The following is a 27,681-nucleotide window of genomic DNA, read 5'->3' on the forward strand; positions in this document are numbered from 1 at the left end:
TTTGAGACGTTCAAACTTGAGTTTTAACACTCTGCTGAAGGTGTCATGTCAAAACACAAGAATCTGAAAATACTTGTGATCAGTGACAACCAGCTAAAGCACTCTCTTAAAGGTATAATGTTACTTAAAAGTCCGATTAATACACTGTTCTACAGATGATTTGTACTTGTATGTTAAACTTACTCTGCCAGAAATGAATCTTTAAAACATACTTCCCATAAAATGTATCCCTTCTGCACAGAGAATAAACCAACACACCAAAACAAGATAGTTACCACTCATTTCCACAAATTTCCAACCTGCAGTTTTCCAAATCGATCACACCAAAGTCGATTTATTTACAAACAACCCGGAATTTGCAGCCATCAAACTGTGTTTAAAATCCGTTAACTGACGTCATCTTCAGAAATCTGCGCAAGTGGGTTTCTGGGACATCAAAGATGGCGAATAACAGCGAAAATATCAACATTTGACCGATTCAGCCCGAAAAAGCCAGACTTTCTCAAAGAAAAAATATCCCAACCACGAGAATCATTTCGAATGTTGTGTAGCAGCCCATTAATTGTTTGTTCAGTGCGAATCAAGATCGAGTGTACAGACGGGATCTTGTGTCATAATGACTCGAGTTTCCATGACGCCAAGATGTCAACGAACAAGTTGATGTTCGGCAGTTTCCTGAATGGATCACACCAAAGTCAATATGTGTACATACAAACCACAATTTATATCCATCAAACTGTTTTTGTGTTTCCTGACAGACTTCATCTTGGTAAATGTTCCACACGAGTATCTGTGATGTGAAATATTGTGTTACAGCAGCTCCAGCCAAAATATCAACATTTGACCGATTTAGCGCAAAAAAAAAAAAAGCCAGAATTTCTCAAAGAAAGAGTGTTCAAGCCATGAGAATAGTCTTAAATGTTGTAAAACTGATTGAGCGTACACTATATACTTGTGATATAATACCTCGGTTATGCTGGGGAGTTTCAGTGACCGTAAGATGTCAACAAAACCGTGGATATTCAGCGGAATTTAAATGCTGGAAATACATGTTTGTATGAGCATAAAGATGAATTGATAATCTTGCTGTTTCCGGCAGATTAATTAAAATTAAATTACTTCTGGAGCTAGTGACTATTCATATCACATTCACTTAGCACAGGCGTGACTGTTTCCTTATATTTCCAGTGATTCTTCTGTCAACTGTAACCGATTTATAATTTTAAGGGGTCATATTAGTCAAAATTCCTTTTCGAATAGTTTTCAAACAGTAATGTGCATCCCCATACTTGTGAACGGTGAAAATGTGTCATCTCTCTCCCCGGCTGTATAATGTGACCCCCTTTTAAGCCTCCTCCTTTATCTTGATATTGATTCAGGGGTTTCTCCTGTGTTGATTTCTACTCTCATCCACACAGATGTAACACCACCCGAAGCAAGGCTACAGAAGAGACCTCCCTGTGAACACAGATCCACACACACTTTGCGCGAGCTTAACATACTAATCAACACAAATGTGTTTTTTTTTCTTCTTTTTTTTACTGCATTGTTGCCCTTTAAACTAATGACACGAGGCAAAACATAAGCAGATGTAATCAGACTGCAGAATGTGGTTTGTGTTTCCTCGAGGGCGTGTGGAGGTGTGTGTGCATGTAATTATGTGTTCTCATAACTGACCTGCGCGGTATGTGGGTCTACGAGCAGGCTTTTTTTTTTTTTTTTTTTTGCTGTGCATTTGAAGGAGCGCAAGGCTTGAAGGATTTCTGTGAGAGCAGTGGAAATGCAGCGTGGACGAGCGACACGGCGACGTAGAGAACCAGTGGAGACGAGTCGCCCTGTTCCACATGGCCTTATCTGTGGATGACGTCTCGGGGTTCAGGAAAGGTGTGAGGAGGCTTCCTAAAGGAATCAGTGAAAGGCCATCACGTCGGTGTGGCAGTCAGACCACACTTTTACTTAGTGACGTCATAACAATCCAACGGTTGGCGCAAGTTAGTGACGTCTGCCGTGGTGGGGGAAAGAACTACAAGTTTCTGGAAATGGACTACAAAAAGCGCATTTCCACCACTTTCCCTGTGCCTCTAACTGCTGATATAAATTCCAGATTATTGCTTTGGTAATGAAAGGGTTATAACACAGTATTACCTCTTATAATCAGAGCCCTGTCCTCTTATTAACCTCTGTCCTCACATTCACCTCAGGTACTTTCGGTTTGAAGAACCGGCTCAAACCAGCTCTTGTTTACCCCAAAAACTTTACCTTTGCCATGACGTATGCATTGACTCATGTAGAGACCACTATCTGACTGTGACCAATCACAAGCATGAAATACCTTCTGAGACCAAATAAGGGGTCCGCCGAGGTCAAGAGGTCAGGTTCAACTGTATAAATCTTATGCTCCGTCAAAGTACGAGGCTTCTATTCTGTACTCTTGTAGTGCATGTATGGTTGCCCTGAATGCATTCAGTACAATAAAGACTCCTGCAATTCATCCAGACAACGGTTTGACTCTTCTTCATAACCAAACGGACGCGCGGAATTGATGATAATTCCAACAATTTGGTGACCCCGACGTGATGAAGAGGTAAATACTTCGGATGAAAATCTTCTTCACACTGATAGACGATCTTGGGCCGGCCACCTGAATAAAAGGTAAGAAGGTATTATCCTTCAAAAATTCAAGGTCCTCTTCCAGTGTGTTGAGATAAGTAATCTGTAATTTTGATAAAATACTGTTGTCTGTTTGAATGGGAAATTGGGAAATAATTTGTATTATGGGTCGCCCAGCAGTGGGCAGGAAATAATTACTGTAGATCTTGACCAGATTATTGTGTGAAATAATTTGTATTATGGGTCGCCCAGCAGTGGGCGGAATAATAACTGCAGATCTTGACCAGATTATTGTATGACCGGCCCTTACGCGGAGGGCAGGAAAAGATATCCGTGTTGCGAGTCACGGTCAGATTCAAAATAATTGTATTCGTGTAGAAATTTGGGCTTGAAGTTACGTGACGGCTGGGTCTCGTGAAGTAAAAAAAAAAAAAAAAAAAAAAAAAAAAAAAAAGAGAGATAAGATGGAAGGTGAATTTGACAGGGAAGAGGACTGGTTCGACATATATGATGTTGCAGAAAACGAAAATGGACAGAATCTTGAAACACAATTCAAGAATGCGGTGAATATATATGTGGGTAATTATACCAAGAGAGAACGAGATAAGGTTAGAAAAAATGCAGAAGATTGGTTTGAGGAGATGGGTAAAGGAGGTTGGATATCTCGGAAGAGTTCAAGTAAATGTTTGATGGGAATATGCGGTAAAGCTGAACAATGTTACTTGAAAAAGCTGAAATCTTTGGAAGAAAAGGGACTGGTCGGATTCTCTCGGGGTGCGAGAAAAAGGAGAGTATCGCATAGTAAGATCAATGAGTGGAAGGGCATTGTGAGGAATTTATACATGACTGCACTGGTGTGTGAAAAAAATTATAAGAGAAAGTCAGATGCAGAAGTGAAAAAAATTGAAGACTCAGGGGGAGAGGAAAAGAGACGGAGTGAGAAAGGAGGGGGGGCTCCCCTCAGCGCGCCGGCTGTCTGTCTCAGTGAGATTCCTGCTTTTAATGTTGATGCAATGCCTTCCTCCTCTGGACTGTACCCCACATTACCTGCACCACACGTCAACATAGATCCTCCACCTCAGTATGAACTACCACAGTCAGACATTCCACCCAATCCGTTCAATCCATTCCGAACCACCTGCATGCCCACATTTGAAATTACGAGTGGAGTGTTAAAAGGAGAACTTCATGACAAAGGGGCTCCCACGGGTAGATACGTGATTGAAAAGCCACCAGTTCAGCCAAGATCAAAGCTTTCAGCCGATCCAATTTACCCATACCTACTGGCACCGACCCCAGATGCCAAACCCAAAACACGAGACAGAAAACCATCAACCCTGACTTCTCCCCAGACCTCCTATCCTCTTGACCACTTTTTGGCCCCGACAGCGTCTTTTGACAGCATTCCTGACCTCCCCCCGTGCCCCCTCCCTGCGCATTCCTCCCGTCCCCTGACTCCCTCTGACAACCCCCGCCGACTACAACCACCTCTGACCCCAGCGCTCACACCATCACAATCCCAGACTGAGACTCCACGTAATCGACCAGACTCACAGGGACTCCTTGCTTCATTACAGCAGTCATTGCGGCAACGACGGGTTAGGATGAAGCAGCCGGAGACTGACGCAGATAGCGACAACGACGAACAAAGCACAGAATGGGGAGACGATTCCCAATCTACATCACGCACACCACGGCGACATGACATGAGTCTCAGAAAAAAACAACCTGCAGGCGACAAAGGTAGTCAATTTCCGCTGTTCACAAAAATGGGACCCAATGGTCAGGTGAGCACGTACAAGGCCTGGACTTTCTTAGAAGTACAGGGCATAGTGGATGCCCTGCCTCCCATCGCGGAGGGGGGCCTCCGCTGGTTGAATGGGGTACTGAAACATTGCACCGGCATGACACTTGCATGGGGGGACATGAAAGGAGCCATAGGCAGAGCTTGCACTCAGACACAGTTTGAAGCAGTGGTTAGCCGCTCAGGCTTAGGAAGTCTGTTTCTCAATACTCAGTTGACCACAACATTCTTCACTTCCCTTACAGCAGCCCTCGAGGACGTCTTCCCTGTTCCTCCCTGTTCAGTGGAGGATCTCACTTTTGAACTAAAAAACAATGAGTCCGCTGATGAGTTTATACAACGAACGGAGAGTGAATTTATTAGTAAAACAGGTTCACACCCCTCAAAGGATGCAACCACCGGACTAATGTATAAACTAGGAGTAGAGAAGGGACTCCCGTTACAGGTTCTTACTAAGCTACAAGACGACCCCGAACACAACGCCCGTCCGTTGAAAACATGGAAGCTGCACGTCACACATCACTTAAAAAGATATGTAGATCAAAACCGCAAGGAAGGCAAGGAAACTGAAATCCTTCAGAAAAAATTGCTTCACATGCAGCTAAAAAAGGAACAGAAAGTACAGGCTCCAGTTAGGCCTAAAGAATCCCCTCCGACCCAAATTGACGATTCAAGTGCTTCAATAATACCTGTGATGTCTAGTGTGATGTTTCAGGGTCGCGGAGGTTTTGGTGGACGGGGAGGAGGTCGTTATCCGGCGCCACAACGACAGATGACACCTGGAGGTGTTGATTACAGCACCGCCGTCTGCTGGGTATGTGGTCAGGTTGGCCACATCTCCCGGAACTGCCCGCAAAACAACCAGCAAAGGGGGAGAGGCCGTGCATCTGGCTGGAGAGGTCCTCCACGGATGCCGCCACCTGCTGGTCAGAATCAGGTGATGCAACCTCATTTCATGCCACCACAACCGTCATGGCCGACAGGCACATGGGAGGCTCCTGCCCAACAACACATGCCCCCGCAGCAACAGCAACCGCCGCGAGGAGGCAGTTATCCACAATGACGGGGCCCGGAACCAGTTCTGGAACCTGGGTTGCAGGAACCCAGAGTTCTTATGACAGTCGGTGAACAACAATTTTCTTTTATGGTAGACACAGGTGCTGGAACATCCACTCTGAACGAACTGCCACGCCAGGCTGCTCTCTCCAAAAGATCTATTGAACTCACTGGTTTTGAGGGTCAATCAACTTCCTGCAAATTCACAAAACCCCTCCTCACAAAGTTGGGTGCACAGACACACTCCTGTTCTTTTGTATATGCTCCTCAGTGTCCAGTAAACCTCCTGGGAAGAGACCTGCTGGCCGTGTTCACACCTTTGCTGAAATGCCATTCTGCTGGCATTCAAATGACATTGCCTGATGGAACTGTATTGAACTGCTCAGATGATGTGGCTGCCCTTATGCTCCCGTTGTGGGAAACCAGCAACTCGACTCAAGTTGCTGACATCTACTGGGCTGCTGTGCAGATCACCGCACCAAACTGGAGGTCTGTCACTGATTTTGTCAACAGCTGGACGCCATGGATGATGACTCTCTCTCCCCTGAGACCTCCTCCTGACCCTCTGCATTGCACTACGTACTATGACAGATGTGATGACACTTGTTATTTGGATGCATTTGACAAATCTCTTGCAGACTCGATGGACTCCATGACCCCGACCTACCTGGTAGTAGGTCCGCCGGGTGCATGTTTATCCATCTCGCTCACAACAGAACAACGGGAGTGGTATATGATGCGGACACCACCCCCACCCATGGTACCCTGTGCACCACACGTCACACTGCTAATTAGCCCCAAACACACCGCCAAAGATCTAGGGCCTTTTGCAGCAGACTGTGAAAAGGCCACAGACTGGTGTACAACCACCAGATTGGACCTTATGTATTCTAAATCCTTGCAGGCTTATCGCATCCCCGTTCCCCCATATCTCACAACATTCTCTGTAATTTATGAACATCATCTTCTCCCACGATCACATGGCCGTGAAACCACTGACTCCGAACACACTGCAACGTTGTTGTCTTCCGTGCCCGAATCTGTTTGGTCCACAGGAAAAGACGATGTCGGACATGTCCAGACTACTCCGGTGACCTGGAAACACGACCCCACCCCGGTGTGGGAACGTCAGTATCCGATCCCAAATGAAGCCAGGTTAGCAATTCAAGGTACCATCGATAACCTTTTGATGGCTGGCGTACTCCAACCAACGACGGAGCCTTCTCCATGGAACACGCCATTGCTTCCAGTAAAGAAAGGCCCAGGAAAGTACAGGATGGTCCATGACCTTCGAGCTGTGAATGCGCACGTAACCACGCCTGTTCTCCCAACCCCTAACCCATTTACTGCCTTGTCTCAACTGACCCCTGAACACAGATTTTTCACTGTCATTGACCTTGCTAATGCTTTCTTTTCGGTCCCTATCTCCTTGCAGGTTCAGCCCATGGTGGCATTCACGTGGGAGGGAGTTCAGTACACCTACACGCGTCTGCCCCAAGGGTTTGTTCTGTCTCCTGGCATTTTCAATGCGGTTCTCCGTAAGGTTCTGTCTCCTTTGTCACTCTCGGAGGGTGTCCTCCTCATCCAGTATGTGGACGACATCCTCCTGGCTGCACCAACTGAAGAATCTGCTCTAACTGCAACTCACAATCTCCTACTTCATCTTAACGCTTCAGGTCTGAAATGTTCCCGTGACAAACTGCAATGTGCTCGCACACGCGTGACTTTTCTTGGACGAGAAGTCTCCTGTAACGGCTCTGGCATGCTGTCATCTCACCGCTGTGCTGTTCTTTCCCATCCTAAACCTGAAAATGTCAAACAAATGCTTTCTTTCTTGGGTTTGTGCAACTTCTCCAGATTCCATGTCCCAGACTATGCGGAACGCACACATATCTTGCGGCGCCTGGTAAACGAAAAAGGCATGAGAAACCTTACTGCTAAGCTGGACTGGGACATACATACTGAACGAGCGTTTGTCTCGCTTAAACAACTTCTTTCTTCTGCTGCTGATGCTGCTCTCCCTGACTATACACTTCCTTTTCACCTTGATGTTTCAGCAAAAACAAACAGTGCTTCTGGTGTGTTGCACCAGAAGCAAGGGGGAGAGAGAAAGGTCCTAATGTACATCTCCACACCATATGAACAATATGAGGCACGACACGCCCTGTGTGAAGCTCTGGCATCAGCAACAACTCGATTACTACAAAAAACAGCACATATTGTTATGCAACATCCACTGACTATACACTGCTCACATGAGCTAGTTCAGTTAGTGGACAGCAAAGCTTTCACAATGACATCAAAACGACAAACAGACATTGACAAAGCGCTGACACAACCACACATCACATGGACACATGAAGGAATCAATATGGCCGACGCTGTGTTGGAAGGAAAACCACATAACTGTACAGAACTGACTCTACGAGAAAACAAACTCAGAGACGGACTGCACACGACACCCATCCCAAACCCTGACCTCACACTCTACACCGACGGGTGCTGTCACAGAGATCTTACAGTAAACGAACTAGTTTCAGCATGTGCAGTGGTAGAACAGGAACAAGACACTGGCTATTTGTACATAAAAGTAAGCAAAAAGATTGAAGGGAAACAATCGGCTCAAAGAGCAGAAGTAGTTGCAATGTGCGAAGCATTGGAGCTAGCTGAAGGTTGCACTGTAAATATTTTCACAGACTCAGCTTACGTTTGTACAATAATACATGTAACCCTGACAGAATGGATCAGAAATGATTTTGTTACAGCTGGAGGTGAACAGGTGAGACATCTCCCAGACATACACCGACTTCTACGAGCGATAAACCTACCAAAAGAAGTGGCTGTTGTTAAATGTAAAGCACACACAAATGGGATAGATCCCATTACCCGAGGAAACCGTGCAGCTGATGAGGCAGCCAAAATGGCCGCCGGGTACCAACCAGCTGACACCCAGATGGTTCTAAAAACCTCAGAAACACTTTCTGAATTAGAACCTGAACAGGAACAGCACCAGGTTTCCCCGGAGGAACTATCCGGCTGGATATCAAAAGGTGCAAAAAAGGATGAGAAGGGCATATGGAGAAAAGACGGAAAGATTGCAGTCCCACAATCCACATTGATAACACTGATGCATGAAGCACACAGTCCATCACATTCAAACCTGAAGGAAGTTCGGAGGAGGTTGGAAAAATGTTGGTGGCATCCCTACATGTTGCAAGTATGTCAAAATGTGTTGTCTGAATGTGTGACGTGTGCACTGTACAATTCCAAACCAACGACTAAACCAGAGCCCGGTAAAGGAGCTCAGACCCAGGTAACAGAACCAGGACAACTTGTTGTAATGGATTACACCGACATGCTCATTCCAGTTAATGGACAAAGGTACCTTCTGGTACTAACAGATGCCTGGTCAGGGTGGCCAGAGGCATATCCGGCTCGGCGTGAAGACGCCAACACAGTGGTTAAGTGTTTGGTGAACCATTACATCCCGCAACACGGGTTCCCCAGAGTGATACAATCAGACAATGGAACTCATTTCAAAAACAAACATCTTCAATTAGTGGAGAAAATGTTGGGACTCAAACATAGGTTCGGATCGGTTTATCATCCCCAGTCTCAGGGACTGGTGGAACGGATGAACCGCACTCTGAAGGACAAACTGGGAAAGATTGTTCACTCCACCTCTATGAACTGGCTGCAGGCTTTACCACTGGCACTTATGTCAGTCAGAATGTCCCTAAGTGGGACAAGGACACAGACGCCTTTTGAGGCATGCACGGGTAGACCTTTTCCAGGTCCCCAGACTCGACTGGTAACGTACACAAATGAAAAAATCAATGCACAAGCGAGAGAAGTTGCTAATCAATTCTGCAGACTCTCTGATCTTCCAGGTGACCCGAAACCAGACGAGGCTGCAGTCGCTGACGTCACAGGACAACCAGCCCTGCCCAAAGGACAGGTGTACCTGAAATCCCTGAAACGAAAGTGGTCTGAACCTCGCTGGACCGGACCATTCGCTGTCACCGAAAGAACCTCCCATGCAGTCCGACTCCAAGGAAAGGGGGACACCTGGTACCATCTATCCCACACGACAACGGCGCTTCCCTCTTCGGCTGAAGAGACCGGACGCCGTGAAACACCTGCTGACCAGCAGGACCGGACCTCCTCGGCTGAGGAACCAAAGACCACCTCAACAAAAGAGGCAGAATAATCCTCTGGTGGCTCATCAAGGATCAGGTAGTCCACCCTGATCCTCGGCGGGACGAGAGATCGGAAGACGCCCCAGGAAGGAAAAGGTGCAAGACCTCCCTACACCAAGAGAGCGAGAAGGAGTGCTCCTCTCCAACAAGTGGTGTGCCAAACCACCTCCATAGTACTCTCTCTCTCTCTCTCTCTCTGTTTATTCCGCTATTGAAGTATCATAATCATGTTTGAAGTAATTACTTGAATATAAGGTCTCAAAATGATGTTTTGACAGTTGTGATTGTTACATTTTTGGACAAAGCCCAAAAAAGGGATAAATATATATATTTTTTTAGTATCTTTATTTTTTAGGCACATTTCCTTGTGTTGAGCTTTGATAAGCTCAAAAGGGGGATTGAAAGGGTTATAACACAGTATTACCTCTTATAATCAGAGCCCTGTCCTCTTATTAACCTCTGTCCTCACATTCACCTCAGGTACTTTCGGTTTGAAGAACCGGCTCAAACCAGCTCTTGTTTACCCCAAAAACTTTACCTTTGCCATGACGTATGCATTGACTCATGTAGAGACCACTATCTGACTGTGACCAATCACAAGCATGAAATACCTTCTGAGACCAAATAAGGGGTCCGCCGAGGTCAAGAGGTCAGGTTCAACTGTATAAATCTTATGCTCCGTCAAAGTACGAGGCTTCTATTCTGTACTCTTGTAGTGCATGTATGGTTGCCCTGAATGCATTCAGTACAATAAAGACTCCTGCAATTCATCCAGACAACGGTTTGACTCTTCTTCATAACCAAACGGACGCGCGGAATTGATGATAATTCCAACAGTAACTTACATGATCTGCCTCCTTTTTCCGATGAACGGGTCCATTTTAATGTTGTCGCCGCAAGGAATTGTGGGGCAGCATGAGCTCGCCTCCTTTGCTAAAAGGATGCATCAGTGGATCTATGCTAAAGGAGGCTCTAAAGGAAGCAACAAGCCTCCTTTCCTTTGCTTATTGAGAATTCGGGCAGTCCTTACCGTGATCACACAAAACACTTCCGGGGCGAAGGAAAAGTCGATAGATGAGAAGATAGGAAGGACCTACTAATTCAGACCTACCCCGGGACTCGGCTACCTTGGTTCGGATGGCATTCAGTTTTGAGGCCGGACCAAACCATCTGCAAAAATTCACACAATTATAGCAGCTGCTGGTTTGGGGGTGCTCTCACACACACAGACACACACACAGACACACACACACACACACACACACACACACACACACACACACACACACACACACACACACATATGTTTGTATATTCATCCATACAGTCAATACAGTAATAATTTCCTCAACCTGCAAACCTTTTGGCTTCAGTCCAGATGACTGTCCTTGCCTGAACTGCTTGTTCCTGGAGCATCTTTAAGAACTCTTTAATAAAGGTTAATTAGTCCGAGCCGGTTTTTCTGGATCTTTAAAGGGCCGCTCACACATACAATGAGCACATCACAATACAATGAATTACAAAAATATTTTTTTTCTAAGATTAAAAGTGAGACATTACACTCAGGAACAAATGTCAAGATCAGGATTCTGCAACCTTTAGGATGAAACGACTCGCTTTTGCAATTTTCTATTAACTAAAAGTTGTCTGGCGCTGCATGTCAATTTTGTGAAATTGAAAAAATTGCTATACAAACAAAAATGTAGGTTGCATTCATACAGTGTCACAGGTACAATTTAGATATATTTTATTATATTTTTAGCTCTTGTGGGAATTTTTTATGGGACATTTATTATTTTTTGTGGATTACTCTATAGTGATTTTATCTTGGCTATATAGCTTTAGCGTTAACTATTTATTGTCCCCGTTGGAGCAGTTTTATCTACACACAGCTTTTTTTTTAAATGCCTTTTTACTTTTATCCCTTTCTTCCCTTTTTTCTTCCCCTGTTTCTTTTTTCTTATTCTGAAAAAGAATGTACTAGCAATTGTAATCATTTTAGGTTTACAATTAGTATTCTTCATTTATTATTTTATTATCATCATCATCATCATCATCCTTTTAGTAGTTTTGGCAAATCCAGCTATTCTAGCTTGTTTACTTCATTTAGCTGCTTTTAGCCAAGATTAGGCCATTTTTGAAAAACAATGTGGTATGCAAATTAAATAAAAATGTAAGCAAAATGTTAATCTACAGAACTGCAGGTTGTAGACCCCTGGTCTCAACTATATTCAGCTCATGCTGCAGGTGCAGTTCTATGAGCATGAACACATTTTATGCAATTTATTCATCTCAAGCAGCAGCTACTGGACAGATATCAAACATGTGGCGAAAACGGATAATTTTCTGTGAAAGTAACGGATGTTACTGCGCCCACTGTGGCTCACTGACACAATAAAGCAGCACTCTCTGAAACCCTGCTGTGTATACAATCTGTGGACACCCATACATATTTCTCCTGAGAATTTCCTGTACATTTTATTGTCAAATTTGACATTTAAATTCCACTTTTTTAAAGATCAAGAAGCTGATTGCAACCAAATACCAGTGAAGTTGTCTTTTTATATTTTTCTTTATCAAAGACACTTTTTTTTGATCAAATAAATGTGAACATTCTGAGAATGCATTCACAATTAATTGCACTAAAAGATGAGCCTTAAACAACTCCTCCCACTCGCTCAACACTTGATTATAATAAATGATTATACTTCATTAAATGTGCATATTTGCACGAAAATAAGTGCAGAATAAGAAAATCACATGTAAAAGAGAATAGCCTACCAACTTCATTTATTAGTTCAATGGAAAGATTCAATCAGGGTATAGATATTTCTTTTAATAATATACGATCAAACTAGAAAATTATCAGAGGGCATTATTTTTGCATATAAAGTATTGTGGTCCAATTAAAGTCTCGGTAATAAATCATCTATAATTGGACATTCTGTTCGGCTAACATGTGCAATTCTAATTTTATTGTGTTGTTCTTCTTGCAGTGAGCTTCATTTTGATAAGAGAATCGTGCATCGTATTCATGACGTGTCTTTATAACCACCATGCATTTATTCTTTTTTTTTTTCTGTGCTGTTTTGTTATGGCGGTTTTTTCTCGCTTCAACTCCCTTTTATAGTCCGTCGCCTTCATGCATGTGTACTGACAACGTCGGGGAGTGAGAGTGCATTGTGAGTTGTGGCTGTGCGAGGCGGCGTTGTGCAGGAGAAAGTCCTCGTCGTGCAGCAGTCTGTGGCTCTGCACGCGTTGTGTGTGCGGCTGTGTTTGCGTGCATGTGTGTTTGTTTCCAGCGCTCACCAGGCTCGCTGCGTTATACCAGGGCTTCCTGCTGCATCCATCTGCCTCAAACTACGAAGCTTCGGGCTGTCACCCCACGGTTCCGCCGGTAAGTAGCCGCGTTTGGGCGACATGCATCGGCGCCGCGTTCCCGTAACGAACCCGGGAGAAGCGTTGTGTGGAACTGTGTGTGTGTGTGTGTGTGTGTGTGTGTGTGTGTGTGTGTGTGTGTGTGTGTGTGTGTGTGTGTGTGTGTGTGTGTGTGTGTGTGTGTGTGTGTGTGTGTGTGTGTGTTGGGGGTGGGGGGGGAGAAAAGGGTGGCAGCAGCCTGTTAGCATGCTAACTTTACTCGTCGGTCTGCGCGAGCTAACGCCTAGCGAGGTTAGCTTCGGCTGGAAGGAGCGAGGGAACTCGGATCGACGCTTTTTTGTGTGTGTGACGCGGGACACAGTGCCATCCGGCGTGTCGGATTCGGTGAGTTGTGTTCGTGTCGGAGTCGGTGGCGGAGCGCCGTTTGCACGGACGAATCCGTGCATTTCGTGCAGGTTTTCCGTGCGCGCTAATGTCAACAGCTAAAGCTAAGGCTAGCGTTAGCGTGTCACCGTGAACCCGCCCGCGCGCCGCCGCAAGCTGCCATCTGCCTGGTCAGTTACACCGCTCTGACGGAGTCACCGACACCCGTCTCATGCTTTTGCCTCCGTCCGTGCTTCTTTTAGCGCGACTGACGGTTAATCTCAGTGGACGTGTGCGTGTGTGTGTGTGCGCGCGCGTACGATGCGTGTGCGCGCGCGCGCGAGGCTGCGTTTGGCGACCACCCGCTGAGAGCGGTCCACTGACCCGAGAGGCCACAGGACTTGCGCACTGCACGTGCTGTGCTCGGGCCCAAACAGGTGACGCAAGCGACCTGCGGTGCAAAGGCACGGGACGCAGGTGAGCCGTGCGTCACCGTCGGTCCAGACAGGTGTGCGCGCGCGCTCTTCTATAGCGCAACAGTCTGCACGCAGCGCGCACATCACATCACCGACAAAGGATATCTATCTGGAATCATGTGCATCTATATCCACCTTTTATTGTCAATGGTTTCAAAACAAAATAAAACATTTCAAAGCATCGAAAACACAGATCAGGGTTTCCTCCACCTCTCAAGGTGACATTTGGAGAATCTGCTCTGCTGCGAATATGTCTGAACTTTGGTTTTCTCTCATGTGATCCACTGATCGTTCCATTTTAGGCTCTTGATGAACATTTGTTGAATTGTGCGCATTTAATTTGAATTGAGAGCAGCTATTGCCTTGATGGGGAGTAAACACAACAGGCGACATCTCCATGGGTTTGTTGTTTTTGTGTGTGTGCAGTTGGCATGTTGACCGTGCATGTATGGTTCTCTGGGTTCAGTCTGAGGATCCGTTTACACGACACAACGTTTTACACAGTTTTGTGCTTACAGCTATGAAATCCATTTCCGTAGCCATAGAAATTGCCAAAACGATGGGAGTTTACCTTTAGGGCTACTAGTGGGCACTGTTTGTTTTTGTAAAAAAAACAACAACTCACAAACGCACATACAAGCAGAGAACAATCAGTGATAAACATTAACAATGACAAGCATACAAAACGTCATATGAACCAAAGTTATTATTGTCAAAATAAAATAATGGCAGCGAGAGTCAGCAGAAACCGCCAGGGGCGCATTTCTGAAAAGTAAGAACCCAACAAATCTTAAAGTACATTTAAAAAGTTTGCGTAAAGAACCTACGCTAGCATGAATTGAAGTGGCGCAGGAGAACCGTCTTAAACGGCCGTAACTGAGCATCATTGTCACATGACAGACATTCAATATGCCACAAAAGTTTTGCATTTTCACTTTGAAGCGTCCTCTTGTAATTGGGGCCTGAATGTACATTTCATATGGATCAGTTGCTGTCATGCTACCTGTGTGTGTGTGATTGTCTTTGCCTGTATTTTGGGATTTTATGTGGTTATTTCTTTATTTGTACTTTTATGTACAGAGATTGCACATGCTTTCAAGATTATGGCCTGTTTACTCTTGTTGTTATTTCTTTCATTGTTGTTTAATTGGATACAACTCCACTGCAACATTCAAAATCAGACTTGTGATCGTAATTTAGATGTTTTGGTTTTCTTTTGTCGCATGTTGGCTACGAATGCAATGCAAATGAGTTGTGATACATTTTGTGCGGCTTTGTTTTATACTAGCTCATGTCTGCTGCTATATAATCACGATCTGCGTATACCTGTACATGGATAATGTGGGTAAAAGCCTGATGAGGATGAAAACGTTTCATGTAAACACATCTACTGGATAAGGACCATTCGGGACGATGTTTCTTTGGACAACAGAGGTCCACCCTGGTCTTTGTTCTAAACACACTCCATATACACACGCATGTCTTCACTGCGCATGTCTGTTATGTAACATCAGCATGTGGCAGCACTTCTGGCAGTTTAGAGAAAAAAACTTTGGTAAAGCTGAATGGTGGGCTGGCCTCTAAGCGGCAGTGTTGTAACCTGTCTGCACATATATCCTCTAAAGAAGTTACGCAGATTTCTCAACCCACCTGATTTATTCTCGCTGAAAATACTCGACTGTGGAGATAAACCAAAAATCAATCAAAATCCGGCAGTCACAAGTAATATTGTAGCATATATGTTTGTTTTTGCTTAGTTTTTTTGTTGTCATGTCAGTTTATCCTTTGTGTGGAACCATTGAATAAGAAACGCACCACAAAGTAATAATAATCACGAGCACAAGATGAAGTATTGGTAAATAAAATCAGGTTAAAACGAGATGCATTATTTCTGTATAGTTTCAAAATGCCAGAATAATTTTACAGTATAAAATGTTTTTCTTCCAAAATGCAGCCAGTAATTAGGTTCCATAGTAATAAATAGTAATTTCCTATGAGCTTGTTCTGCAGAAAGGTTATTGTCTTCAGTCAAATACACTTTAGCATCCTTGTTAAAATAAAAATACAACCACAACCTACATTTAATGTGGAAAATGCAAAGCAACGGTCGTCCTCTTTCACACTGATCCCATCAGAGTCATGTTCAGCACAATTTAAACTCCAGTTCCAACTAATTAAGCGTGATGTGATTTTTGTTTTTCTCCGAGCAGGTTTTGAACAGAGACTGAAGCCGCCCCCCCCCCTCCCCTCCGTCTCCCTCTCAGGACCCTCGAGCAGCCCCTCCCACGCCTCCGTCCAGCAGCAGTTTGAGCTTACCGCAGACTCATGACTGTTTGAGGGGACGCGGCCCCACTGTGGCCCATGCACTGTACCCGTTCCCCTCCCTGTCCTCCTCATCCCTCAAGCTGACGCAGAACCCTCGACACCTGCCCCCCCTCCCCCACCCCCACTCCCATCCCGTCCCCAGCGACTCGCCCCCTCCCGCCATGGTGTCCGGCACGGAGACGGTGCACTACATCCACCTGCACAACTCCAGCCAGTCGGTGCTGGAAGCGCTGCGCACGCAGCGGCGCGAGGGCCTCTTCTGCGACGTCACCGTGCGGATACACGACGCCTCGCTCCGCGCCCACGCCTGCGTCCTGGCGGCCGGCAGCCCCTTCTTCCAGGACAAGCTCCTGCTGGGCCACTCGGAGATCTCGGTGCCGCCGCTGGTGCCCGCCGAAACGGTGAAGCAGCTGGTGGATTTCATGTACAGCGGCTCGCTGGTGGTGCTGCAGTCGCAGGCCCTCTGCATCCTCACCGCCGCCAGCATCCTGCAGATCAAGACGGTCATCGACGAGTGCACCCAGATCATCTCTCAGAGGAAGGCGGCCGCTAGTGCGGCGAGCGCGGCGGCAGCGGCCGCGGCCGCGGCGGCTGCGGCCAGCGGCGGGATGCTCGGAGGAGTTCTGCCCAAACAAGAGGAGCGCGGCGGGAGCAAAGGGAGGGAGAGCGGCGGCGGCGCAAGTTGCTCTGTGGGCGCGGGCGCGGGCGGAGGCTATGCCAACTTCTCCAACTTCATGGCCGAGTGCGGGGCCAGCAACATGGCGGGAGGCCTCGGGGGCGGCGGCGTCGGCGAGAGCGGGCCGGGCCCGATGGACCAGGCGAACACCGTGAGCCTGATGGCGCTGGGCGACATGGGTCCGGGCTCCATGTGCGGCGGCGACGGGATGGGCGGCGGGCCAGGCGCCATCCTCATGAAGCAGAACTCCAGCTGCACTCAGGACGTCCGGTACAAGCTGCGAGACCTGCTGGCGCAGACGGCCAACGGGGGCGGCGCCGGCAGCACCGGGAACCTGTCGGCCGGCTGCAGCTCCGGCGTGGCCAGCGTGGACAGCATCGGCAGGGACAGCCTCCGCGGCAACGCCACCGACCTCTCCGACGACCTGGTGGGCATCGACCGCTACAGCGAGGAGGAGGACTTGGACGGGCGAGAGCGGGGAAGAGACGGAGACAGAGACAGGGGGGCGAGCCACAGCCGCAAGCAGAGGCAGCCGCTAAGACTCCAGGTAGGGGGATAAGGGGAAGGGTTGCTATGGTTACAGCTTTCAGGCATGCAGAGCTGCAACGTTTTCCTTTTCTTTCTTTTTATGCTTTTCCCTCTTCTCGCACTGCATTGGCGTATATCGCTGAGATGTTTCTGCACTTTGCACAACTGAATCTCTCGCCTCAACTTCAGCAGTAGCTGCCTTGTTGATGATCTATGGACTTCTGCATATTCGCTGTAGGTCGATCAACTTATTAGGAGCCGCTGCGGACGGGTGAATGCCGGGGCTTTTTACCAGCGTTGTTTCTCCGCTCCCCCATTGTGCTTCAGGTGCTGGGTGGAGAGGGGGTGGTGGTGAAAGACGAAGGCGTGCAGGACGCTGACGGGACCGTCTATGCTCTGGAGGATGGGAGGCGGGGTCAGGAGCAGGGGGGCTCCCAGGAATCCATGGCGGGCTTCGGACAGGTAGGTCGCCTCAACGGCAGAAAAGAGCAGCTGGAGTTTGTGAAATGCGACACCATATCGGGGATGTATAGCTGACTTTATATAGATACCTTTTAATAATTCATCAACCACTTCTTGGAGGAGGGATCTGTTCAGAGCATAATGCATCCTGCAGATTTTAAGCGTTGAAGGTTTAAGGACGGTGCTGAGCATCAGTATTGTGGTAAATTCCTCCTCAGCACTTCTGTCACAAGTCCTGAAGTAAGTAGACGGGAAGAACACGGCAGAGCGGATTTCTGCCGCAGCGTGCTGTAGCTCACAGACGACACAGGCAACATCTGCCACACAGTCCAAAGGATTCACAGCTTCGCCTGTCAGTTTCCTTCCAAAGCGCCGCAGATTAAGTCATGATTGGAAACGTAATCAGCGTCTGGGCTTAGCAGGTGAAGACGGGGTGGGTTTTACCTGCAGAGCACAGCGAGTGATCGCACATTAACTGCAGGAACAATCTGATCTTCACGTTCACATCAGAGCTTTTATCCTCACGTTCATCTGTTCTTCCACTGATTACATTTTTGCTTCATCAGAAACTTCAGACGCTGTTCCTAAAGGGACGTATGTAATCCGAGGCTCAGAGTAAAGCTAAATAATCCAGAGATGTGTTATTGTATTTTTCTCTGGGAATCTATCCCAGCTGCTCCTTTTTGGACAAATCTGACACCAAATGCTCCTCGTGATTAATTGAGCATGAAGTCAGGGAGGTGCTTCTAAAACCTCTAAACCACCACTTCCCCAACTAAAATACTTTCATGTAAACCTAAATTAAATAAATGTGGATCAACTTGCGGATTCTTTTCTGGCCAAATTAAACACAAACTGTTGCTGCTGACTATAAAATGAGGGGGGAAATCTTTCATTGATGCCAGCTCGCTCCACAATCAGGAAACTTAATTACAGCGTCTCAGCAGAGAAGCTCTTAATTCTTCTTCCTAAGTGAGACACAAAATAATAAAATAACAACTGATTAAAATCAAAAAAAAAAAAAAAACAAGAGCACAGAGACAAAAAGCTGACCAGTTTTCCACTGGAAGTAACAAAAGACGCCGCATAGCTGAAAGCCGTTTTTTTCGAAACATGAAAACAAAAGGGTAAGACTGGGATTGTTCATCGCAGGAGGAGGTCCTTTCTCACAGAGAGGAGGCGAAAAGCTCCAGCTCTAAAAAAAGATCTTTACCTGGACGCGAGGATTCAGGAGGAAAACCCTGCATCAGACTTGCCGAGGACACCACACGAGCAGCGCAGCTCTCAAACATGAGCTTTAACCTCCTGGAAATCCAGAGTTTGCAGTTGTTACTGGACGCGGGTTCGTCAGGCTCAGCCGGCGCTTTCGGGGGTTTCTGTCTGAACTCGCGCACGTCTTAATTTCACGCCACGAAGCCTCATTTATGCTCCGTGTGCAAGTGATGTTCGAAGGCTATGCGTCGCCACTAAACCACCTCCGCACATCCTCTGCATCAATGCTACACGCGCACCTCCAACAGCCTTGAAGGCTCCAGTTAGCTACCAACGGTAGACTGGTATGTGATATCCCCCCCCCCCACAAAAAAATATCTCAATACATTTTTGAAAATTGGACGATAATCTGACAGTAGCCTTTAAAATGTGATTACTTAAATACAAAAAATTAACCAGGGCATCTATGGGTGGGGGGTGGGGGGGTGGACTGTGCCTCTTACAATGTCCCATTTCTACCTCAGATTTACTTAAATCGTCTTTCTCTTTCTGCGGCTCCCTCTTCTCTCCATTCTCTACGCTTTCTCGTCCCCTCTCCTCTCCATGCATTAGTCTTTCCCGTCTCCTGTCTCCTCTGCTCCACCTCTTTCCAGCTCGTTACTCTAGGAATAAAGCCACAACGTATTTGTGAGCCTGAAGAGTTTATGATAGTGTTTTGTGATATTGACACAGTCTGAACGTTCTCCAATATTATCCCAGATGGATCCATCAAACGCTGCCTTCCTTCTTCTCTCCTGGCATTCTCTGTCATTTTGATCTCTCTGTCCGTTTCTTCATCCCCGTGATCTGATTTCTCCGCTCCATCTCTTTGGATAAAAATTGCCTACATTTTTCTTCATCCTGTATCCGCACCGTTTTGAGCGCTTCTGGTTCTCCAAGCGTCTCTTAAAACTCACATTTCTGTCTTCCTGACCTCGCAAGGATAAAGTTGTGGCGTTGTTGTCGCCATGTGCTGCTTCATGTGGTGTCAGTGACGGGAACGTCTTGTTTCTGTGCACTATGGCAATAAGGGGTTGTGTTGAATATTGTTGGTTTTTTTTCTTGAAGGAAATACAATGACGCCTGCAGATGTTGTCTGATCTGAAACCCATCCGCCACTGAATGTGGAGTTCTGGGCGTTTTTATACAGTGTAAAGGATGAACTCGCACTGTATGATAGATTAGTTGGTAGTTGCTGAAAATAAGCACCGAATGCTGCACATTTCCTCTATGAGAGACTCTCATCCGTGTGCTCTGCTGCCGCCACTTGTGGAAGAGTTCGTTATCGCTACATCACTGAATCCTGCCCGCTGATTGGCTTCTGAGGCCACCTGAGACCTCATGTACCTCCCCATTACCATCTATGCGACTTTTATTTCATTTTTGTAAATAAGGTATTTTTAAGATACATTTTTAGTACGTTTATTCATTTGTGCATCGACATCTTGATCAGACTTTGTGTTTGAGACACATGCATAACAAACCAGGATATACTCTACATTAGTCTTTACATGTGCAGCTCTTTGACTAGTTTTAAACCTGTAATGGATCAAAATATACCCCAGCTTTGCTCATCTTTAACTAGAAATGCTTATTAGGTTAAATAAACTGTTATTGTTACAGTTCGATTTAATGACTTTTGACTGACGACAGCTGAGTGTTGAGCCTGAATTATGATAATGAAGAGTTGCTTTAATTCTAAAATTATTATTAGACCCGACTAAGGTTCAATGTGGCTGTCAAGTAGTGCAACTGCCATGTGACAAATTACTACCACTTTTACGTCACTAAAGAAATATCTTCAAGTGAGACTATTGTTGGAATTATTCACCATTATTGGTAGTATTACTACTCATTTAGTTATATTATTCCTCTCATCGAAGGAACATACAGGTTTGGTATTTTACAGTTCCAGTTAATGTTCATTAATTGTTAAACAGGCCTTTTTTTTAATTCCTTTTAAAGAACATTTTAGAACAGATTTGTTCGAATGTATTGTTTAATGCATACGTTCAGGAGCCAGGAGCTTCTTGCAGTTTGCCAGTTTATTTTTTAGCTGTTGCGTTACATTTAAAAAAAAACAAAAAACACAGCCTTTGTTTTGGTTTGTTTGCGTTTAAGTCTTTGCCAAAGTTGCACACTGTGTTGGTTGGAAATAAGACAAAGCTGGCAGTGGCAATTAAATTATTGTTTACAAAATGTTTATTCTTGTTTAACCACTGTGTGGATAACATGATGCCTTTTTTTTTCTTTCTTTTTTTTTTATTCACGGCTGAGAAGTGTCCAAACTTTGGACACTTTTTAAAAATTTCCATTTGGTCTCCATGTCGGCCCCCTCTGCTCCGCATCAAGCTCATATTCCCATTGAAACCTCCTATAAGTGTGCATTGACCTCCACATCACCTGCTCTGCTCCACCGTGTGCTCTCCTCAAGTCTCCGCGGCTACTTATCTGCTCTGGTGTGGACTGAACACGACTCCACTGCGGCCTCTCTGCTCTGCTGTACGCTGCACCTTGTGTCACCAGGGCAACTCATTGGCCTGATCTGTGCTCACGTCTTGTCTCCATAACAGCCTCCCTGCGCTGCTTTGTGTTGATCTCATGTCCCCACCTCTCCGCTGTGCAGTATACTAATTTGTTGTTCCCGCAATGTCCCCCTCGTGTGCTCACCTTTCGTCTCCACTGCTGCCTCTCTGCTCTGATGTGTTTAGGGAAAACTGATCACGGCCAAAACGTATCAATAGTTGAATAAATTGAAAACGACAAAAGGAATGAAATACCCCAAAGTATGAGGCAAACGTTTTTCTTTTTTAAGCGTTTCACCTTGATGTGTTTACACAGACGGCACTAAAGCTGCCAAGTGTTTGTCTTCATCTGTTTTATGTCTGATGGGAAAGATACGCTTCCATTTTAATCATCCCAGCTGTCGAACTGCCGACACAACGTCTTGCAGTACGTTCGAGTCGTAAACTATAACATGCGAGTTGAAGTACAATTTTCCACTGCTGTGATTTGCGCAACTCCCTCTCCGCGCCCTCGGTGTTAAAGCAGAAAGTGGTAGGATCTGCAGCCGCATGGAGCTCGTAAGTGTCGGGGCGTCGAGCGCTGCAGCGAAACCTCGGCTTGACGTGTTGGAAGAGCTGACCCTAAAACACAACAAATGGCGATTTTATTTATTTTTTATTTTTTTCAAAAGTGTCTTTGTGTGTCTTTCAGGACTTCTATGATGAGCAGGGGGTGTTTTCAGAGAGCTTCTGGCCCCAGAGCGAGCCTCAGCAGGCCATGGCTTTCAACCCGAGAGGGAGGGTGAACAAGCCCATGACCCCGCCTCCAACTACGCAGTCCATCAACAATCAGGTGGGTGCTTTCATCTCTTCCGGTTACGTTATAAGTGCACCATTACTCAAACGTGATTGTCACTGTGGAGGTGAGAGTAACGGTGTAACAGTCTCAGTAGGTCTGTATTTCATATAGAGCCACTCTGCAGACCTCCGATTAATTGCAAACTTAATCAGTGACGCACAGATACCAGTATCGGCTACTCCGTGGAGTAAGAGTACTCTGAAAGGGATTCCGAACACCACCCAGCGAGTAACATATGACGTCATACATCACCAACGTCAGCAGCAGGTAGACACAAGAGGGCGAGAGATGTCCACGCTTTGGAGATTCTCTAATATTAATGACAACGACAAACATGAAGCCGACTGTAAATTATGTTCTGTCAAAATATCAAGAGGAGGAGAAAGATAGTTCGTACAACACCAGCAGCTTCATCACCAGAGTCATTTGAAACAAGCAGAGTCGCCCGATGTTGCTCATTAGTTTTAACAACTCTGTGGATCCAGTAGCGCCGAGCCCCTGCTACATGCTACATGCTACATACTATTGAAGTTAGGGGCTCACACACCAGCGATGCTACATGCTCAACATGATTAAAGTCTGACTGATACAATCATTAACAGTGAGCCGGTGACACAATTACGCTTTATAGCATTTAATAAGTACTCGTGTCAGTACTCGGTATCATCAAGTATTCGTCCTTTTCAAAAGAAATGGTATTTGTGCATCCCGACAGTTTTACAGTAATGCAGTTGTTCTGTTACTTGAATGGCAATGAATAATCTAAATTTAACTGTACAGTTGCATTTTTATTTAAAAACTGGCGATACCAAAGTCCGTGTCCCATCGTTAATGTTCGCTTAGTGTTCTCTGCTGCATGTGTGTGTGGTTTCAATACCAACACAAACATCAGCACCCACGAATGGTCCAACATGCTAACCACATTGTTTTCAGTATTTCTGCCATTTACGTGTAAACGGACATCATTTTCGAAAGTGTTGCCATCTAAATGCAAAACTTTTCTGAAATAAAAACAAAAAAAACGATGTGTTTTGACTCGAAACGTCACGTAAACGGAGCCCAGAGTGAAAGTCACGGGGTTCTCGGTTTGTTGTTTCACGGTTTCGAGACAAAATCATGTCTGTCACATGCGAACGATCACAATTTCTCAATGATTGACTCGGGATTCAAACATCCAACGTTTTAAAAAAGGGGATTAGGAATGTTTTTTAGAAATGTCCTACCAGATAAAGCCTTGAAGGCACTCAATTTATTATAATTTTTTTTTTTTAAATTAAGGCAGAGCCTGGATGCTTCCCTGAAACCTCTTTCATCCTCCACAAAGGCTTCAAGTTCTTCCTCATATGTTTGCAAAACATAGACGTTCTGCTTTGATCAGTTGATCTTGTGCCTGTGTACATTAAAATCTCATTAATGCTGTGGAGAGATTTGTGGAGCTCTGCTCTGAGCAACTGAGCAGAGCTTCAAGGGCCGATAGTCCGGCTCCTCAATGATGCTCCGCCGTGGCACAATCTGACTTTTCTCTCAATCCAAGTGGAGTATGGCGGGGGGAAAAAAACCATCGGAGTGAAAACCGACATGAATCTCACTCATTTTGTTGTCGATTTAAAAAAAACCATGAACAGGAACCAGTTTCCATAGAATGTTATATTTAGATTCTTTTCACTATTAAATGTCTTTTTTACGCCTGCATGTGTTTATGGTTAGTCACATGACGGCCCTTTTGATTGGGTTTTTGGCAAGAGTTTTTGGGTTCATTACACCTGCTCATAGAAACCAGTTGAACCTCGTCAGGATCGTTTGTGCGAAGTCTTCTGGGAACGTTCCGGCACCTTTCACCCCGTTTTGATCCGGCTCCGCTGCCCGCTGAGTCCCATCCGAGCCCCAGCACTGACGACATGATTGGCAGGATGAAGGATTTGACGCTAAAATCCACTCAACTCCCAGAAAAACAAAGAGAGCACAGACAAACAAACCCCAAGCTTCTGCACCAGGGGCTGCTTTTTGTTTGTTTCCTCTCGTTCTGGCCCCTGCCTGCAGCGTTTGATTGACGGGTGCGTCGACTTTGCAAATGAAAAGGCGAAAGACGCGTGCATTTGCATTTTAATTTTTGCATTCGTGAGCCAAGAAAGGTAAATGCCACCTAGTTTGATTTTTGCTCGCTTACAGTAATAATTAAAACACCAACTGGCAAATCGAATTTAAATTTTATTTTAGTTTTGGGTAGTTCGGTGTAAATATTAATGTTTCTATTTGAAGATATGTTTTAATTTAAATGAGTCATTTCAGAAGTAATGAAAAGAGCATGCAATATATTCAGTTTGCTAATTACACATTCTTTATTATCATTGTTGTTAACGTCGCTCTGGTTTTTGGAGGTGGGGGGGGGGGGGAAAGAACCCTGCAGATCCAATAGAAAGAATAAGAACAAAGGAGAAATTGAAGCTCCTCAAAAAAACTGCAATACATTAAAAATACGCAACTGAAAGTGTTCGGTAGACGGGATTCTTTCTTACTCTTGGAAAAGTCCAAATCAAGCGAGTGTGGCAATGGCTCAGGTTATAATGTTTAATATTTTTACTCTTTTTAAAAGCATAAATCAATCACTACATTGCACGCTGTGTGTGGATAGTTGCATCATAGTGGATTATACCTGCACAGGAAGTGATCAGTACAGAACAGTAATATCTGCATTTCACCCTGTTCACGTCTCGTCTTTAAGACCCTGAACTGCCGGTTTACCATTTATAGGTTGATTTTGGATATTCTTATTTATACACTATCCCGCCGACGTCCGTCTCCCAGAATCCACACGGGACATATGAAAGCATGTGGGACCCAGTTTTAGTTGTTGACATACATCTCTAATAAGTTGTAAATATCTCTCAGAAGGAAATTCGTCATTACACTCGAAATGCGTATTTCCAGCATTTATATTTTGCTGATCATCCCCACCTTTTGGGAAACAGAAACTCCCGAGGCATTGGGCCACAAGATCCCGTTTGTACACTTGATCATGTCAGATCTCGACTTGCAACTATAAACCATCGGTTTCACACCATGTAAGACTATTCTATTCTGAAGAGTCTTCCTTTGAGAGAGTCTGGCTTTTTTTTCTCATGCTGAATCTGTCGAATCTTGACATTTTGGCTGGGGCTGCCGCAACACCATCTGTCCCATCCCAGAAGCCCCCTTGCGGCAGGTTTCTCAAGAGGAAGTCGATCAGGAAACATAAACGCAGTTTGATGGATAGAATACAGGGGTGTCAAACTCATTTTAGTTGAGGGGCCACATCCACCCTAATCTGACCTCTGGAGGGCCGAACAAGTCAAACGTAACACATTAAACTGCAGATACGGACAAATGCAAAGTCTTTCCTTCTTTTGATCCTTTTGCAACTGCAGGAATTATTCTGCAGTTGCAGAGTCTATTCTGAAATTTACATATTAAAATTAATCAAATATTATTATATTTGCAAAAAAACAACAACCCTCAGTCACCTGTATCTGGATATCGTATTTTTATTCAGAATGAAAACAATTTGCCATCATCTTGACATTTTTTTGAGTTGACGTGTCTGAAGTATCACTTCACATAAATTTGACACCTTTATTGTGAAAGGTGTTGCGTTGTGTGACCTCCACAGACGTATTAATAAATTCTGACCAAGGGCGGTTTTGAATGTCATTTTTGCCAATCTAGTGTTTTTAGATCAGCCTCTGTCAGTTTTCATATTTATACTTAAAAAAAAAAAAAAAAAAAAAAATCACATGGCGGGCCGGATTAGATCCTCTGGCGGGCCAGTTCTGGCCCCCGGGCCGCATGTTTGACACCCCTGATATAATTTCTTGTTTGTTTGTATTGTTTCGGTATTCCTTCTTCCCGGTCTAACCCCGGTTCCTGTTCTCCTTCAGCTCTTGTTTCAGTACCCAGTGAGCCAGTCGCAGCCAGCTCCGTTCTACGTGGGCGGGCCCATGGGCGGCATGGACACCATGGCGGGCACGGAGCCCAGTCAGCAGGCTCCGCCCCCGGCACCGATGACTCCGGCCCCGCCTCCCTCCTCCTGCTCCGCAGGGCCATCCCCTTCCTCCCAGGGATCTGAAACCTCGTTCGACTGCACACACTGTGGCAAATCTTTACGTTCCAGGAAGAACTACAGCAAGCACATGTTCATCCACTCCGGTAGGTTCGCCTGACTCGCGCGCGGAGGTGAAGGAGCCTCGCCCACTTCAGACTTTCAATAACAGCCCCATCTCCGCCTGCTGAAAGGTCCTTGCGAAAACACTGCAGCTGTCACCGTTGACGTGAATGAGTGAAGCAGAAGAAAAGCATAATATAAGTGAAACCCGTTTTACCATTGAGAGAAAGAGGATTCAACCAAAAAAAATGTTTTGCCGGACACTTCATGGTGCATAAAGCTTCAGTAAATATATCCATTTTTTAAAAAATATGTTGTTATATAAGCTTGAATTTTCATCTTTTTCCAACGGATTAGTATTGTAGTGTACATTAGTGTGTATAAATAACATGCGATTGCAATTTAATAGGAAGTAACGGTGTTGAAATTCTCCTCTTTTGAAATATTTCAGATAGTGCAGATAGGGTTCATAATATTTCTGTGCACGTCCCTCACTCCACTCGGATGATTATGCGAGTCTGATGGGTCTCTCTCTCTCTCTGCCTCGCTCTACCCCCACCCCCCACCCCCCCACCCCCACCCCCCCCCCTCTAGGTCAGAAACCTCATCAGTGCTCCATCTGCTGGCGCTCCTTCTCCCTGCGCGACTACCTCCTCAAACACATGGTGGTGCATACCGGCGTCAGGGCCTTCCAGTGCACCATGTGCGGCAAACGGTTCACCCAGAAAAGCTCGCTCAACGTGCACATGCGCACCCACCGTGCCGAGCGCACCTTCCAGTGCAACGTGTGCCACCGGGCCTTCACCCACCGCACCCTGCTGGAGCGCCACGCCCTGCAGCACGCCCACCACGCCCCCCAGGCCCCCGGCCCGGGCCAGGGGCGTGGAGCCGACATGACCTCACCTACCAAGCACAGCCCTCCGGCTATGGGGGGGCCCTCAGGTATGGCCGGCGCGGCTGGCATGGTTGGCAGCATGGCCAACATGCCCAGCCATGGAGCTTCCTCCACCTAGATAGAGAGCGAGAGAGAGAGAGAGAGAAGAGTGGGGGGG

At 45.8% G+C, this 27,681-nt stretch overlaps 1 protein-coding gene across 1 annotated transcript; it reads left to right on the forward strand.

The window, feature by feature from the left end:
* Positions 1 to 16,372: 16,372 nt before the first annotated feature.
* zbtb45 (zinc finger and BTB domain containing 45) lies at positions 16,373 to 27,642 on the forward strand (the record flags this gene model as incomplete). The annotated part of the gene is made up of 5 exons (XM_080518650.1): positions 16,373 to 17,434; positions 17,743 to 17,877; positions 22,345 to 22,485; positions 26,406 to 26,673; positions 27,224 to 27,642. 5 exons carry the CDS (start codon positions 16,373 to 16,375, stop codon positions 27,640 to 27,642), a joined length of 2,025 nt encoding a protein of 674 aa, XP_080374776.1.
* Between the last annotated feature and the right edge of the window lie 39 nt (positions 27,643 to 27,681).

Source organism: Blennius ocellaris (assembly GCF_963422515.1).
Source record: "Blennius ocellaris genome assembly, chromosome: 3".
Lineage (NCBI taxonomy): Eukaryota > Metazoa > Chordata > Actinopteri > Blenniiformes > Blenniidae > Blennius > Blennius ocellaris.